The sequence below is a fragment of the Populus euphratica genome, unplaced genomic scaffold, assembly GCF_000495115.2.
Source record: "Populus euphratica unplaced genomic scaffold, PopEup_1.0 scaffold34.1, whole genome shotgun sequence".
In the NCBI taxonomy this organism is placed as follows: domain Eukaryota; kingdom Viridiplantae; phylum Streptophyta; class Magnoliopsida; order Malpighiales; family Salicaceae; genus Populus; species Populus euphratica.
This window is the reverse complement of record NW_011499883.1, coordinates 934,218-951,735: the sequence shown is the minus strand read 5'-3', so window position 1 is coordinate 951,735 and position 17,518 is coordinate 934,218. Positions and strand designations below refer to the sequence as shown.

At 32.6% G+C, this 17,518-nt stretch overlaps 2 protein-coding genes across 4 annotated transcripts; one reads left to right on the top strand and one right to left on the bottom strand.

Annotated features, from left to right (window-relative positions):
* Window positions 1-4,424: 4,424 nt before the first annotated feature.
* Window positions 4,425-13,658, bottom strand: LOC105129809 (zinc finger protein-like 1 homolog). Of its 2 annotated transcripts, XR_843139.1 has the most exons (10): window positions 13,362-13,658; window positions 13,072-13,152; window positions 12,308-12,428; window positions 12,123-12,217; window positions 11,918-11,989; window positions 6,120-6,338; window positions 5,910-6,018; window positions 5,436-5,607; window positions 4,916-5,144; window positions 4,425-4,685 (listed from the first exon to the last, which is right to left on the bottom strand). XR_843139.1 is itself a non-coding variant. In XM_011032042.1 (9 exons), the coding sequence occupies exons 1-9, from the start codon at window positions 13,383-13,385 to the stop codon at window positions 5,057-5,059; spliced, it is 981 nt and encodes a 326-aa protein (XP_011030344.1). In that variant the 5' UTR covers window positions 13,386-13,658; the 3' UTR covers window positions 4,745-5,056. The 2 variants fall into 2 exon arrangements, 1 of the variants encoding a protein (XP_011030344.1); XM_011032042.1 differs by lacking the exon at window positions 4,425-4,685 and having other exon boundaries at window positions 4,745-5,144.
* A 176-nt stretch (window positions 13,659-13,834) lies between these two features.
* LOC105129808 (mitochondrial outer membrane protein porin 2-like) lies at window positions 13,835-17,377 on the top strand. Of its 2 annotated transcripts, XM_011032041.1 has the most exons (7): window positions 13,835-14,003; window positions 14,877-15,024; window positions 15,305-15,372; window positions 15,589-15,699; window positions 15,823-15,912; window positions 16,463-16,671; window positions 16,865-17,377. In XM_011032041.1, the coding sequence occupies exons 2-7, from the start codon at window positions 14,913-14,915 to the stop codon at window positions 17,169-17,171; spliced, it is 897 nt and encodes a 298-aa protein (XP_011030343.1). In that variant the 5' UTR covers window positions 13,835-14,003; window positions 14,877-14,912; the 3' UTR covers window positions 17,172-17,377. The 2 variants fall into 2 exon arrangements, with proteins under 2 accessions (XP_011030343.1, XP_011030342.1); XM_011032040.1 differs by lacking the exon at window positions 13,835-14,003 and having other exon boundaries at window positions 14,754-15,024.
* Window positions 17,378-17,518: the final 141 nt, after the last annotated feature.

The window sequence follows — 17,518 nt, the reverse complement described above, 5'->3', positions numbered from 1 at the left end:
TTTAATGTTTTTAGATAAAATATCCAAGATTTTCTTAACTCGTATTAATGGTAGAAAGGTCAAATGAAATTAAAAAAAAAAACAAGAATACATGAGTCAAGATCCAACCAAAAAAAAAAACCGATCCATTTTAATTTTTTTTATTCCTTTGCGTTCTTTTATTTTTTCTGTTTAAGTTTGGATGGGATTCAAAGAGTTTTTAAACAACTTTTCATTTTTTTCAAATTTTTTCTAGGATCGTTTTATTGTTTTAGTATTTAGTTTGACACATAGAAAGTGGAAAGTTATTGTTTAATTATATTTTAATATAATATATAATATATATTTCCAGCTCATTTACTTATATTTTTTCCTTTTTTTTGTTTTTTTTACTAATTAACAGGGAGCCCTTTTTCCTTTTGAATTGTGGTTGCTACCTTTTTCTCTTATGCAAATTTCTTTTCAAGTACAGATAAGCAAGTAATATTTTTTTTCACTTTATGCTTTAGGTAAGAAATTTTATATTTTTTATATTTATTTTATTATTTAATTTTAGTTTTATTTTTTTATAATTAGTTATTAAAAATATTAGGATTTATGATAATTTAGGGGTTTTGATATGAATGCATTCAAATATGTTCAAAATAAATATTTGAATTTCTTAATTTAATCAATTAAATATTTTTTTTATTATAAATAAATTAATTAATGTTCATGCAAAACCACTATTATTCATATCTCTTGTATTGACAAAGTAGATTATTGAAATTATTTAACTAAGGTCTCTTAATTCACTATAATTATGGATTAATTATTTAATTGAGATCTCTTAATTTATAATTTACGTATATTAATTGTCATTTTATATCATAAATTTATTTGTAATTAATTATTAATGAGATGCTTGGAGTTAGAAAAGGGCATGAGTTTAAATCCCATAAGTTACTCTATCTCAATATTTTCTTTTATTTGAAAATCCCATAAGTTTCTCTATCTCAATATTTTCTTTTATTTGAAACTAGAGTATAGTATTAAAACTTATTTCACATATTTGACTTAGTGAGTTCATACAATTTGTGTGTGTGTCTAGAAATGATTAAGTATAATGTAATATATATATATATTGAAATGAGTTTTGATGAATTGATGTTTATTTTGCTATGAATATTATATGAAAAATTTATAATTATTATATAACTCAACTGACTTTATTATTGTGTAATTGTGTTAATTATTATGCAAACACTAATGATAAAAAAATCACCAAGTTTATCAATTAAATTAACACATCACTATAAAGGTATTTTAAGTGTAAATCTCTTAAGAATAAATAGTCATTTAAAGTTTCTTTAAGTCATGTAACTCAATCAAGTTAAAAATAAAATCATATTGAAAAGTCATAGTATTTATTATTAATTTGCCCTCTCATAAAAAAAAACTCTGGCTCTGCCATTATTATGACCATGTACAAAAATATAAGAAACTTGAGTGTTTATGTTGAAAATAAGAGGAGAGTCAGGATGGGTGATTGACTGCAGTTTGGAAGGGGAGAGTTAGGATGAGAAAGAAGAAGGAGAAATAAAGAAAGAAAGAGTTGACAAAGTGAGTATATATTAGATTTTATCGATGGAATTATCGACAGAAACGTTCTGTTGGTCTACCCGTTAGTAAGTTTGCTAGTGAGTGTGCCATATTATTATATGAGGATCCCGATTTGAATCCCTCGATCATTCTACCAGTAAAATTGTTTGAAAAAAATTCACATTATTATACCGTTGCAACTTTTCAAAAAATTATATAATTTATTGGTGATATAGTTGGTATATACCAATGAAATATGTTCATCGGTATATACTCACCGTTTTGTCGACATAAATAGTTTGTTGGTATATACTAATAGAATTATTAATAAATTTTTTTTGTTAATATTAAAAATGAAATTATTTATGTTGGTAAAAATTACTAATAAAAAAGATTTCATTAATAATTTTATTAGTTTTCATTGATTATTGATTTTCTAGTAGGTTCCGATAGATGCATCAAAATTGAGGGAGTTGAAAAAAAAAAAAGAAGCATTGATAATGATATCACCAACTCTCCATTACTTCTCATGATTGTAAATGAGATGGCCATTAAAATGGTCACATCAACTAGAAGTTAGGAAAATATATTTTCTTAATAAGAAAGTGATGGTGATTATTGAAACTGCTTGCCATCTTAGAGTTGAAAAAGTGACACTAATTTTATTTGATTAATGTACATTGAATTTGTATTTTTAATTGTCCTCAATTTAAAAAAAATACTATTGCATCATTTTGTTTCATAATCTTATTAAAAAACAATTTGATTAAAAAAAAATAAGGAATCTAAATGAACTCCTATATATATTATCATAAATTTTTAAACAACTCTAAGGGCTTTGGTATAAGTTGATGAAGAGTAAAAGATGTGTTTCTTGGATTTTTTTTTGTTTTTAAATATTACATAAAAATATTTAATATATATCTTAAACTAAAACTTGTGACATGAGTATTTTTTTTCTGGGTAAAAAAAAAAAAAGAATTGATAACAAACCTATACCAAAAAACTATGATTTAAAATATTTAGTTGAAAAAATCCCTCATTTTTTCTCTTTTTTTCAACTTGGCATCAATATTTTGATTTTTCTATTTTTATTTGCCTATGTATAAAGATAAACTCGGTATGTGTTTTAATTTTTTTTAATAGATATCAAAATACTATTAATTAAAATTTAAATAGACAAATAAATAATCTATATATCACAATTACATCGCTATTTTAAATTGCATCCATTTTGAAAATCTTACATAGGAGGATGAAATAGCCACTTTTGGTACATTAAAAGAATGCTATAATTTTACTATATAGATTTAAGCATGAACCTGGATGCTTTGACCTTGGCAGAGACATTATTTAAAGTTCAATTAGACAGCTAATGGCAAACTGCACGATCCAACTCTTTCAGAGTGAGTTCATGTGCAGTGGACTCGTTCCTCAATCTACTCTACTTGTGTGGTTCTCCGCTTTTGAATCCTTCAAGATTTTTGTGACATTCAATTTGGTGCTTGAGGCAGCCCTTCCGAGTAAAAAGGTCAACCCATAAACTATTGCCTCATAGTTGACTGAAACTATGAGCCCGTATTGGCTGCCTCCTTCCGGACGCCCGGATGAAAGCCGTTCTCAATTGGCTTTGTCGATATCGATTTTTTATGCGACAAGAATTTTAACCAGATTTTTTTCAAAATAGCAGTTAACTCTGAAATTCCAAAACATTCCACACTTTGGTCTTAAAATATTTTGAGATTTTTTTTAATTTTATTTTATCATCCAAGTATTTAACTCTATAACTTTATTTAATTTTATTTTTTATGAAGATATTCCAATTTTATAACTTAGGTTGAGAGTTTTGTGAGTTAGATGTGTTGACTTCTTCAATTTCATTTTTTAATATTGTATTAATTAAAAATTAAGTTTTGTAATTATTGAGTTTTTTTTCCTTCAATTTCATCTTTTAATATTGCATTAATTAAAAATTAAGTTTTGTAATTATAATTATTTTTTATAGGGTTATCAAGATCTTTTAGCCAGAATTGTGAGTTTTATAAGTTAGCTGAGTTTATTAAGATTTTTTTAATTTTTTTTTAATTTTATCATTTAATATTAGTTGGAATGAGAATTAAACTTTATTTTTTTCTATGGATTTATCATAGTCTCCTCACCTGGGTTCAATAGGTTAACTTCGATTGACTCGAATCATTTTTTTAATTTGATTTTTTTTTAATCTTTTAATATTGTATTAATTAGAAGTTGAATTACATGATTTTTTTATGAGATTATTCTAATTTCATGACTCAGATTATGAATTTATTCAGTTAACTCAAGTGGTTTTATATCTTTTTTTTTTTAATTTTATTCTTGAACATTAAATTAATTGTTAATTAAGTTTAAGGTGGTTTTATATCTTTTTTTTTTAATTTTATTCTTTAACATTAAATTAATTGTTAATTAAGTTTAATAATTTATTTCAATTTACTTTTTATAAAATTATCTTATCTTATAACTCAAGTTTGACAGGCTAAAATAGATTAACTCACTTTTTTTTAATTGAATTATATTTTTTAATATTTAATTAATTGAAAATTAGATTAATAATTTTTTCATTTATCTTTTATAAAATTACTAGAATCTCATGAATTTTATAATAAATTTGACAAGTCAATTAAATTCAATCTAACATATTATCATTTCAATACCTAAAAAAATTATTTTAATATTTTTAGTATAACTGTATTTTTATCAGTCGATTATATTTATATCTATAAAGTTGACTATCAGCGATTCAATGCAGAGGAGCACCTAAATCTGATCTTTCTGGTTCCAGTAGGAAGCAGAGGAATTTACATGACACAAGAGAAGTCACGCACTAAGGAAAGATCAATACCCTCAATTCTACCAAACAAGTAGGGCCTCCGAAATTTCAGGGTAGAGTCTAATCAGGATTTTGCCTAGGCAAATAACAGGAAGCTGTTTTGAAGAGCACAAAAGCAACTTACTAGCAACTTGACATAAATTAGTGCCCATGCTTTAAATCAAAAGCTATTTTAGACAGCGAAACATACATGAAAATGACAATGTTCCTTGTCCCTGGGGTTAATAGCAGAGCTCCTTCCCAAATCCAACCAGCCCTGCGGGAAGACCAGAAGACGACTTGGCAGGTTAAAATGGAGGATCCAGCTCATGAACCTTTCGAATGGCATTTTCCCCAAGTTCTATTAACTAAACAGGAGTGTATAATTACAAAAACAGGCCAATTTAATTAAAAAAAAAAAATCTATCCTTTAACCTGATTCTCCAATTCAATTATGAATAAACCAAAGAGAAAAAGCAGAAAAGGTGGACAAGAAAGAATTTTTACATTTCACTCAATCAATATTAACGGGTGCGTGCATCAAAGCAGACATACAAAACGAGAAGCAGCAGAAGCACCATTGACCAGCAGGCAGGCATCTAAGGGTACAATGTATCATTGTCCTATTCCATCACAACCTTACATAAATCAATGCTGCTCATCAACTGGCTGCTCCTCCCCAAAACCCCGTTGTGCAATTCTGTAATATAGTATGCCCATAGTTGCCATACAAGCCCTGCAAGAGATCACACCACGCTTGAATTAATGAAAACAATTATTATAGGGCGCTAGCACTTCATTAAATAGTCTTTTGTGTCTTGTTCTGAAGTGTGGGTTCATTGTTTCAGTTAGAAGTAAATCAATCAACAGATAAAACTGTCTATACAGAAAACGAAAACCACTGTTCAAGTTTGGAAGCCTTTATGTGGGCCATTATAACCATTCCACAAGTAACCAATCAACAATCTTTTGTTATCCTGTCAGCCAAACATAATATGATGGTCCAGAAAAGGAGCACAGAAATTACATGATTGCTATAAAGAGGAGGATTTTTCTTGGATCTGTCCTTGAACGTTTTTGCCTTGTACGACCTTCTGAGGAATCATCATCTTTACGTGGAGGTGCGGTAACTGGTAAAATTGGTAATGCACTGGACCAGAAAGGAAGCAAAGCTCTGAGGAACTTGTGACGAAATGGACCTGGGTGAAATGAGTTGAAACTGAGATGGTGTATGAAACCAGAGAAAATTAGAGAAGAAAATTGATTTAAAAAAAAATGATACCACCATATCAAAGACAAAGAGTTGGGATTCGCTGAGTATGGCTGTGTTTCTAGTTTAAGAACTTCTAATGAACTGCTCACAGAATAAACGAACTATTGGAAATGAATAGTGAACAGGATAATATTATAAAAGGTGAGAAATATTGGTTTTGTAAAAAGCTCAGCAAGTTTCATCATATGATTTGAAATGAACATCACATATATGCAAATTTATACTCACCCCTTCGACTGTACTTTTTATGATTCCCATCTTCATCATCTGCATAGTATGAAAGTTCAGAATTTTGCCGCTCAACATGCATGCCAACCTTCCGTGTTGCAGCGCCAGGCTGGTTTGCATTACAAAACAATACAAGAAATTGAAGTCGGCAAACATTTTTTTTTTTACATAGGAGAAAAAAACTGGGGGAAGGAAGAAAAAAACTCTTACAATGCCAGGACTTGAGTTTTTCATATAATTCCCTGCAGAATTGGGGCTATCAATCTCCACAATATCCGAAACTGAAATTTTAGAAGACCCTGTTCCAGTTTCATCTTTTGTCACCAAGGATGATGAAGAAATGGCAACCAAAGGATCTGAAGTGAATGTGGGAGGTGGTGCCAGCAATGAAACTGGATGATTTCCAAACAAGTTCTTTTCCAAACCCGTCTGCATGTTTGCAAAGAAAAGTAAGTAAAATCCTACTTAACACAAGGAAGAAGACCATTAACACAAGGAAGAAGACCATATAACTTCAGCCCCTGTTTCAAGGATTCTTGAGCTAGTTACGATTTAACAGAAAATGGATGCCAAATTTTTCCCCTTTTAAAATGCAAAAGGTGAAGCTTCCTTTTCTAACCAAATAACAACTCTCATGATAAAGATAAAACACAAGATTACAGGAATAAACAGGAGATTTTTACCAGCACCCATGTTCAACCAAAACCTTTATTCCTGCAGTGTAGAAAAACATGGTTCATGTATCAAGACAACTGCAAAGATCTTTCATATGGGATCCTGTCTGATTGCAAAGTCTATGAGCAATCCAGCATTTGGCTTGAAAAAACATCAAATTAATGCTCTTTTTAGTGTTTTTCGATGGTTTTCATGTGCTGGTATCAAAAATAAAAAGCAAAATCTAGAACAAAAAATCATTTTAATATATTTTCAAGCGAAAAACACTTTGTAACACAACAAAAAACACACTAAACTGACAACCATCATACCAGCAACCTCTAACTATAGTCCACCACATCAAAACCTGTATGGTGGAGATATCAAACCCGAAATATTATTTATGCACGCTTATGATCACTGACGATGGAGGATAGTCCTAACAATTAAGAGATTGTACTTTAACTTCTATTTTTGGGTTTAATTTATATGAATTTTTAGTTGAGGTTTATTAATTTAGCTTTAATTTATTGGGTTTAGTTTAATTATTGTTGGGTATTTTATTTAGTGGGTCATAAGACCAATCGCTTGTTCTAGTCAATGTTTTAGTATCTATACCCCACTTTTCTAAATGTTAAGGAGTTTGGATGATTAATGAAAATATTGCCGACTTTGCATATCTCCAATCCCTTTTGTTCTCTTCTTTAGCTTCTTTCTTTTTCTAAAGCTTCTTTCTTTTCTTACTTTAATTCTTATTATTTGTTGTCCCGCATCAAATTTGATATCAGAGCATGATTTTTAATTGTTCTTACAATTAAAAGATTCACATGTCTATGCTAAACCCTAAATCTGGTTTGATCTTAAAAAAAATTATTCGCTGTTCACTGTTCAAAAAACCCTACTGTTCTGATTACAAAAAAGAAACTGGATCTATACTGTTCACCTTCGCCAGAGGGCATATTAGGCGTTCCCAACACCCACCAAAACTCATAAAAACTCTCTATAGCACTCACGATGAGAGATTTTCCGACAGCAAGCCACTGTCCACGCCACCTACAGCCACGCCAAATCGTTTGCAGCAGCGCCTCCACAACAGACTTTCAGCTTTAGCAACCAAGTCAGCAGCACAGACCACCAGACGCAACCACCCACCCATCACAGTCAACACCGACTTGTGGTTCACCGCAGCAAAGGCAACATAACTGATCTCCATCTGCCACTGTCCATAATGTCATCGCCCTCAGTAGCAACAATGGATCCATGCCCCTTTTTAGAAGCGACACCACAACCCTTTTCCTTGCACCGCCGGTCCTAAGCAGAATCACATAGCCATGTCTCTTGCACCATCGCTATCAGCAGCGACAACAATTTACAGGAGCTAGGAAAGCAAGAAAACAAAAGCTCTCAAGGCGAAATTAATTAACCTTGGCACGTCATCTACCATGCTAGCTCTCTAGATCCATGTCATCCACCATGTCAGCAATCTGGAGCCAAATCAATTTAGTCAGCTACGCCACTAGCCGCCATGTTAGCAGGCATCACCATGTCATCGCCTATTGCCATGTCAACTAACACGTAATCTCAGGTCCATCCGTGATCAATTCCACAATATAAATCTTGGTCAGTAAATTACTCTACTTTTTTAGTTTGTTGATTTTATCTCTTTGGTATTGCACTTGGTATTCAAAATTATCATTAATATTACTTTTGTACCTAGAAAAAAAAAATTTGACCTTGCATTTTAACTGTTAACTCTTGCTTATCAACCTCTTTCTTCATTGATATTTAGCAACTAGTTATTGAGTTTGCTGAAGCTAGTTAATGTTTTAAGCATTATTTGATTAATCATTTACACTTAAAAGGTATAGCATTGCGTGCTTATAATTTTCCTAGCATAATCTGTTCTTGATTAATCTTCACATAAAAAAGGGAGTTAGCTTTATTTTTGTATTGTGATTTTACTTGTAAGAACCATTTTGATCTCAATGTTGCATGCATTTGTGTCATGATCATCTATTATCCACGCTTAAGTTTACACTTACCAGAGACTCAACCCTTAGTAATACTCTTATGACAATTTAAAAGGAATTGCAAACTTAGATGATCAACATGTTTAAGAAAATTGAGCCCCAAGAAAGTTTTCGAATAAAACACTTAAAGACCAATAAATATCACAAGAATAATCGTTATGGACAAGTTCACTTTGAGTGCCACCAGTATGACTATCATTTAGGTTACTCTAAACACTATTGACTTTGATGAGCGAGTCTTGAGTCATAACAAAATAGAAGCCCCAACTTCTGACGGTCGTCATGACCCTCAGATATTTGAATGTGAATTCGTGATATAGATCAATTCTTTGAGTGGCATAACCTGTCTGATAATAGAAAAGTTAGATTTGTTGAGATGAAACTTATTGGTGAAGCCGAAACTTATTGAAGAGAAGTTGAAGATTGTTTAGAGATGAGAGGTAAACCTCCTATAACTGATTGGATCAAAATGAAACAAAACATTCAGGAGAAGTACCTACCCCAGTCTTATAGGAATAAACTCTTGCACCAATGGAACAATCTAAGACGAGAATAAGTCTATCAATGAGTATATAACGCAATTTAACGATTACATAATTAGATGTCCCATAAGAGAGAATGAAGTCATGACTTTGCGTAGATTTTGTAAAGGCTTAAATGATGATCTTAAAAGAGAAGTTGTATTTCAAGATGTATCTGCCTTAACCAAGCTTATAACTTAGTTCAAGACTACAAGTTGGTCACGAAGAATCAGTGGATGAATTGTCAGAGCTCTTATAGTATCCCTACTAGATCCCAATGCAGAAGCGCCCAACTTCGTAAGAAAGATAAAGGCAAACAAGTTGTCAATGAAGTGTCCAAGGTAAGTTCAAGGGTTAAGTGTACTAATTGTCTAGGTTTTGGTCATATCTTTTTAGATTGCACCTCTAAACCCTTAGTCATTCAAAAATATAAAGATATAGGCAAAATGGAATATTATAATGTTGAGGTGCATGAACCTAATCTTGATGATTTTAGTGACCTACATGACGAGGATGTGCAAGACAAGGGACCTAGCACAATGAGTCCACATGAGCTTAAGAATGAGGTTAAGAAAGAGTCTCATATATTTGCTTTAATGGTAAAGGAAGTTTTAGGGAACTCTTTAGTGGAATCGCCTATAGAAATAGATATGGTCTTAGAAGAGTCTCATGATATTAGTCCTCCTAAATTACTTGATTCCTCACCCCACATGCTTAGTGTCTAGCACATCATAAATTTATAGCAACATATTGAGCTTCTTAACCCCTTACAACATGCACGTGATGAGAAAGATGAAGATAATTTTAGTTTACTTGATTGTGTCCATACCATATCTACACAGGTTTAAAACAATGTTTGTCTTATTTCACACCTTTAATCATTTAGTGTTCATAGTTACAAACCTGAGAAGCCTATTGAACACTATCCCATATCTCCTCACGATAGGATGTCTAAGTCAGCTGAGTCGTTACCATGTAGGGTTCATAATTTGTATATTAAGATCATGAAACAAATTCAAGTAAGTAATGAACAATACAAATTTCGAGCTTTTGTAAACTGATCATAAATTGCAAGTAATGCTAGACCATTCAAAGTGTTGCAAATGATTAAATCAAATAATTATGTCATTAAATTTTGATATTAACTTTATTTTTACATGAAAGACCTTAGTATTTATAAAATACAACCTTTTCCTGATGCTTCTTTTGATACCCCTACCTCATTATCCATATCTTTGACACAAAAAAAACATATTAATGCTACTTTGAATGCACAAGTTGTTTTTACCAGGAATGGTGAACTTCAGCAAATCCTAGTATATGAGATCAACGACCAGATTCATACTATACTTGGATTATTAAAGAGACATCACAACAGCTTATTCCTTATCTTTGAGAGCATTATCAGAGTCACTTTGACCTATACTCGACGAGGTCGAGTTTTTCCAACCCTAGGAGAACTGGTGGGGACATCGAACCTGAAATATTATTTATGCACGCATATGATTATAGACGATGGAGGATAGCCCAAGCAATTAAGAGATTAGGCTTTAACTTATGTTTTTGGGTTTAATTTATATGAACTTTTAGTTGAGGTTTATTAATTTGGCTTTATTTGTTGGGTTTGGTTTAATTATTGTTGGGTATTTTATTTAGTAGGTCATAAGCCCAATTGCTTGTTTTAGTTAGAGTTTTAGTATTTATACCCTACTTTTCTAAATGTTAAGGAGTTTGGATAATTAATGAAAATATTGCAGACTTTGCATATCTCCAATCCCTTTTCTTCTCTTCTTTAACTTCTTTCTTTTCTTACTTTAATTCTTATTATTTATTGTCTCGCATCACTGTATATCACAATCCTCCATATGTGCATATAGGGTGTGGGTATGCATGTTTGTGTGAGACGGAGACAGCCTAGAAGTCAAGTTGGCTTAAAACTACCTAGAAAAGGAAGGAAATTTGCAAACTGATTACCTCTGCATTATTAGTATTGCTTTACCCCAGGGATCTTAACTTTTTACAAGTACAAGCAATTTAATCTGGATCACATTTATGCATTTGCTACAGATAACAAATCAACAAATAGCACATGTATCATAGGTGACTTGCAAGAAAGTACATTGGGTTTGGGCTATTTGCAATTGGGTGACTGTTTCAATTTTGGCATTCAGTGTAATATTGTTTGCTCCATTAACATTGACCTTAACTTCATCAGTTTAGTGATAACGAGGCTAAAAATATGCTACAAAATTCTTTGCCTTCTAATTTTTTCCACGCTATTACTAAACTAAAAGCATTAAAGTCAATGCTGATTGAAAAAAAATACAAGACACTGAGCCACCAAAATTTAAGCCTTTGTCACATGAAAATGATTGAAAAAAATACAAGACACTGAGCCACCAAAATTTAAGCCTTTGTCACATGAAAATGACCCAGACCATATGGTGTGTATTGTTCATTTTACTCTGTCATAAGTTAGCAGAATGGGGCAAGGAAAGAGGAGGATAATTCCAGGCAAACCATTGAACAAAAAAAAAACACCCAAAAGGTAGAAGAAAACTGAGGATTCAGTCACATAATATATAAATAACAAGTATTTGACACAAAAACTAAAACGTACTAAAGTTACATTCATAAATGAAGTTCTGTAGTTAGATGATATGATAGTTAATGAAGTAAAGCAGTAGTGCAGTACCTTAAGGAAAAAAAAAAACAAAGGAAAAGGAGAGGAAACTGATACGTTGTAACTATTGAAGCATTAATGATGGAATACAGTAATCCAGAAACCAAGATAAAACATTACCTGCATTATAGCTTCTTTCAGCTTTGAATGAAAACGGGATCCCGAGTCTTTCACACTTTTGGGAGGCCATATCTGCACCAACAAAACACCATATGGAAATAAACCAAGGCATACAGAAAAAACTGCTACAAAGAACTTTTAAACAGCAATAGCTTAAAAACTGTAAGCATAATTAAATGCTGGTGATGAATTGATATTGCTCTACCGGTGTTGAACACATAGGGCACACATATCCAGCTGGTGCTGTTTGTGGAGGAAAGCTTCTGATATGTGAAACCAAACAATTTGTGTGTATAACATCTACAATAACACCAAAATAAATAAAATATTATCGTGTGTTTCAGAAAATTTTGCAACTAAGAGTGTAACTATATCAGCAATGTCACATACGCAAGCAACCCAATCGAGTGGTTTGAGGACCATCCTCCTCTACAAGCACAGCTTGGCAGGAGCAGCATTTTGGAGGCCAGTCATACTCTCCATCTATCACCCATTCAGAGTATGTACGAACCTGAAAACAGTGACAACATGAGTATAGTGTAAGCCAGTAAGCCGTACAGTGAGCTTTACAGAATTTCTCTTTTTAAATTATATATGCAAATACAAACAGGCACACATCTATAGTCCTGAAAAAGTTGATTTCACGATATGTTTTTGAATTTAACTAATCAAATACATCTAATTCTAATAAAACCAAACCTCAGACAGTTTTCAACCAAGAAATTGATGCCAAAAGTTTCAGAAGACACGTTGATATTTTATAGCTCTTTTATTCTTTATTCTTTATTCTTTTTTCTTTTTGGATGGACGATTTGTCATCTCATCCATAATTTCATGCTTAATGAATGGGTACTGGGCAGGCATTCACTTTGGTAGCTGCCAACAATGTTTCCTCTTCTGCCCTAATCGCATCATCTCTCCTATAGTTCCTCTCTTTTAGCTAGTACTGCCTGCTGCACTCCAATAACTTTTACTTCTTCACACCCTTTCTTCGCCTTCTATCTCCTTATTCGTTATCATGTCAGACTAAGATATAAAGGAATAAAACCTTTCTCGTGAAAACAGTCTCGTTACGCTAAGATATTTCTTCGTCATCAAGTAGAAACCGTAATGCAGGAATAAGTTTTTTTTATAACAAAGTCCGATATAATTACCACACAGATTTGATGCTCTGGAAAGCAGATACATTCCCCACAAACGGGAACTTTGTGCACAAAACAATATAACTTGGTAGCCTGAAACACCAAAAAAAAAAACAATCCTCAATTTAATTCAATCAATCAAAAACGCCTAAGAAATAACGAAGCGCAAAATCATATACTCTAGATCAGAAATTTGATTCCAAAATTAAGCGATTGATGTGAGTTACAGATCTAAATACAAACCTCGATCGATCAATCGATTAATCAGAAACAATTCAATGAGAGAGAGAGAGAGAGTGTACCTTACGACATTTGCAGACCACCATTGCAGAGAGCTGGGGATTTTAGCGAGGGAGCTCGAATTTGTTAAATGGCTTAAGGGAGGGAGAGAGATCTGACTGATAATGAAAAAAAATCTGACGTTTAATTGTGATGAGCGTTATATTCCTGTTCTTCTTTTTTTTTTTCTTTTTTGGTTTATTCAGTTAATTTGTATCTAGTTTTTAAGTGCGTGTTAGTGTATAGAAAGTGGGAAAGTCCCTGTGGATTTGTAATTTTAGCCATGGAAATCCGTTCTGTTTTCGGATTTTCTCTTGAATTTTTTTTTTAATATTTAAAACTATCCAGTTAAATAGTCGTAATGGGCCTAGGCTAAAAAATGGGTCGAGATATTTTAAACTGGGCTCTATAACGTCGTTGATAGGCTCATTGGGCTTATACACACTCTTCCGCCTCCTCATCTCCCTTATTTCTTCATACGGCAAGCAAAAATGAGGCCAGTTGGGATACAGTGTCATATTAACGGCGAGGATCACGGTTTCTTTCAGCCCACACGGTGGCATCGGCAGGATGATCCTCCTTCGTCGTATCTTTTCCCTCTTTGTGCAGCGGGGTTTTCTGCGCTTTTGAAGCAAGCGGAGGAGAGCAGAGCTATTGAATTAGAGGTTTGTTTTTTTTCAATTTCCGACAGTTCCCACTATAATGTTTTTTTTTTTCCCCATTCAATCCCGAACTAATGTTAAATGAAGTACTAAAATGTCTTGCACGGGGAGTTTTATTATGAATAATATAACATTTTATACTAATAAATTGAATTACGACAAAAAAATAAAAATAAATTCAAAGGTGATCTCTAATCATGAATTGCATAATTTACGTGGAAAAATATTGGCAAATTAAATAAAAGAACAGTAAGTTGGTTAAATAATAGGAAAACTCTCTTTAAAGAGGGATTTAATACACAATAATCAGGCCATTAAATGAAGCGGGTATATGTGCATATGATCTATCAGATTTTGTGTTAAATTGCAACTTAAAAGCATGTTTTTTTTTATAAAAAAAGACCTGATTAATATTGGATTTATTGGACGCATCAATTTTAATGAAAAGATAATTTAATTTTATTAAAATTTATCACGTTAATATAGAAAAGTTAATTTGATTTTAGTGAAATTAATATATACAATCAATTTTGTAGGGTCAAATTAGTATTTTTGTCAATGTTATCTCTACAAAATTAGTTTATTATATAACAAGATTTAACTAACCTCTATAAACAATATAAAAAATGTTATACATTTATAAAGAAATAAAAAGAATTATTTAAAGAAAAAGTTAATTATTTTCCTTTTTTTTTTATTGATTTGAGAAAGATCAAAATCCTTCAAAGGTGCAGTGAATGCTAAGGAGTTGCTGAGTGAGTCAGTGTTATATGAAAAAACGAATTAAAAAGGATATTAGTGGAATTAAATATTTTAATATTGAGATGGTGTCTTTATAATATGAATCATGCATATAAAATATGCACCTCATTGCAGCACTCAGCGACTCCTTAGCATTCACTGCAAACAAAGATGAGCAACTCGAAACATAGGAAACGAAGAAAAAGAAGCGCCGGCAGCAGCAAAACCAGCAAAGTACCTCAAGCCCCTCTACTTTTCTCCAAGTTCGGCAAGAAACCACAAGGTTTATTTAATCTTATGCCTCTTGTTAATTTTGGAGGCTGCCCTGTGCTGTTTTTTGTGCTTGATTGCTTTTTTTTTCTCTCTCTCTCACAACTCGAGGTCAGTTGATCAAGAATCATGCAACTTTCCTTTGTCACTTTCACGTAATTCAAGAAACTCTCTACAAGGATGATCACTTGGTTTCTGATTTAATCTGATTTCTTGGTACTGGGGGCTGATGTCAGTTTTCTATTGAAAACTATTCTATTCTTTTACAAATTTGTGATGCATTTTCCATGCAGATTTGGTAGCAGCAGGCTACAATAAGGATCATAAATTTAGCATCTCCACATGTAGTGCTACAGGAGCGGTATGCTGTGAGATTTCCTCTATTGAATTTTGCTACAGCAGAGTCCTACTGTTTCTCTCTTTATCAGATTTTTTTACTTTTTCATTCTTTCTTAATAAAAGAAAAGGAAAGAACTCCATTCTTATTTCGTGTGAAACTTGGCATATATTTTCTGTCATTTTGATCCTAATCCTGTAATGTTATTGAGCCCTAAATTGGTCGTGTTGCATTCGTCAGGAACTTACTTCAAGTGCTGTCAAACGCGGACGGCTCTCCACTGCGAGTGTTGCAGCACAATACAAATACAACGATGCCACCATTAATGTCATAGTTGATTCAAAATCACCAGTGAGTAGATTTTTCCGTTTTGAGTGGAAAATAAAACCCTGTGAGAACATTTACTAGGTTGTCAGCTGTTACTTGTAAGCTTCAAACTTAAGCATCTGATGATGTCCTCTGTAATCGTGGCAGATTTCAACAACTCTAACATTAAGCAGAAATTTCCTTCCATCCCTGAATACTTCTGCTTCACTGAAATTGCCAAAATACGATTCCAGCACGGTATGGACTGTTTCGTTCTATACTTAAGTAAGGTTCTCCTGTGTAGTTTTTGTCATTTTAAATACAATATGATTCCCACCTCCCCCTCTCCCTGATTGTGGGTTGCCTAGTTTCCATGCATGGATTGTCCTATGTTGAGATCATTAATGCCAATTAAACAAATAATTCATGCTTTACCTCCTGTTTTGCCCAAGAAAATAGGCTATGACAGTTAAATGGCTAACTCAGAACTAATTTATAGGCAAGTTTCAGAACACAAATAAGAGGATGATAACATTTATACTTCATTAGGATATAATATCTATCAAGATCTTGCATTTGGGATGGATCAACTTTATCCCCAAATGCAGAGACAACCTGGAATATCAGCAATTAAGATGATAATAAAAAGGTAAAATACAACAAAATGATTTTTAGTTCCTTTTATGTTTTCAAAGCTCAACCGAAGTTTTTTCTTTATGTTAATTTCTTTTTCGATTGAATGCATTTGCAAAATAAATCTTCCTTATTACCACAAAACCAAAACTATACTTTCTTGTTTCTATTTCAGCTACAAGCTCAATACTTCCGCAAATATGCTGCTTTAGCCACGTCTTTTTCTTTGCACCACACCCCTACAATTCAGCTTTCTGCATCTGTGGGTACTTCAAGCCTTGCATTTGGTATACAGACAAAGTATGAGATTGCTTCTAGGCAATTTCGTGAGATTGATGCAGGCTTTAGCATGACCAAGCCGAATTATGATGCGTCAATTACTATGTAAGTCATTTTACCTGCTACGGTGAAAATTCTGACAACGAAATTCCTTGTTAAATTCGCAAAACATGGTAAGATAAACAATGCTAATAATCAGCATGATTGCTGCTTGCGGCTGCTGTCATTCATCATTATGCATTCCTTCCCGCCATGTATTGGAGTGATTTTAAGACAATCTGTTCTCTAAACTATTCAGGGGAAACAAGGGTGGCTTCCTAAGGGCATCATATATCCATTACTTCGATCACAAGAAAAAGGTTGCAGCTGCGGCAGTGATCTCTCATAGGTTTTCGAAAAAGGAGAATGCTTTGACAGTTGGAGGATCATGGACTATGGACAATATAACTACAGTTAAGGCAAGTGTTGATGATCGTGGAAAGATTATGATGCTTCTGCAATATAGAATCAAATCAAAGTCATGCTTAGAAATTGCTAGTGAATTGGACACCAAATCCCTTAACAAGATTCCTGGAATTGGATTAGCCTTTTCTCTTGTGCTCTGAATGGTTCCCAAAATTGATACAACTATGATCCATCGTTACCTTCTCTTGGTTCTCTGTAAGAATGAACTAAAGATATACTGTTGTTATCACTTAATTACCCCATTCAAAACATACTTAATTGCTGATTAGTTCCAATGATCATGTATCCACATACAGAATCACTTCAGCTGTCAGTCTGAACTATGAAATATCTTTTTTTTTGTGTCGTTTGACGGGTCATTTGTCAATGCTTTCGGATGCAAATCACTGCTTTGGTTACTTGATTATGTAATTCATCAAGTCAGATCGTTCCAAAAATAAAACACACTGTAGACTCTTCAGGGTTTCCGCAGACAACCAGGATTTTT

Bases quoted from the DNA above. Each gene is read 5' to 3' on its own strand.
- LOC105129808 (XM_011032041.1), top strand. From the start codon at position 14,913: ATGAGCAACTCGAAACATAGGAAACGAAGAAAAAGAAGCGCCGGCAGC. The intron at 15,913-16,462 runs GTATGGACTGTT...TTTCTATTTCAG, and splicing joins CAAAATACGATTCCAGCACG to CTACAAGCTCAATACTTCCG. The intron at 16,672-16,864 runs GTAAGTCATTTT...TAAACTATTCAG, and splicing joins TATGATGCGTCAATTACTAT to GGGAAACAAGGGTGGCTTCC.
- LOC105129809 (XM_011032042.1), bottom strand. From the start codon at position 13,385: ATGGTGGTCTGCAAATGTCGTAAG. The intron at 13,153-13,361 runs GTACACTCTCTC...TTGGTGTTTCAG, and splicing joins TGGTCTGCAAATGTCGTAAG to GCTACCAAGTTATATTGTTT. The intron at 6,339-11,917 runs GTAATGTTTTAT...GCAAACATGCAG, and splicing joins TGAAAGAAGCTATAATGCAG to ACGGGTTTGGAAAAGAACTT.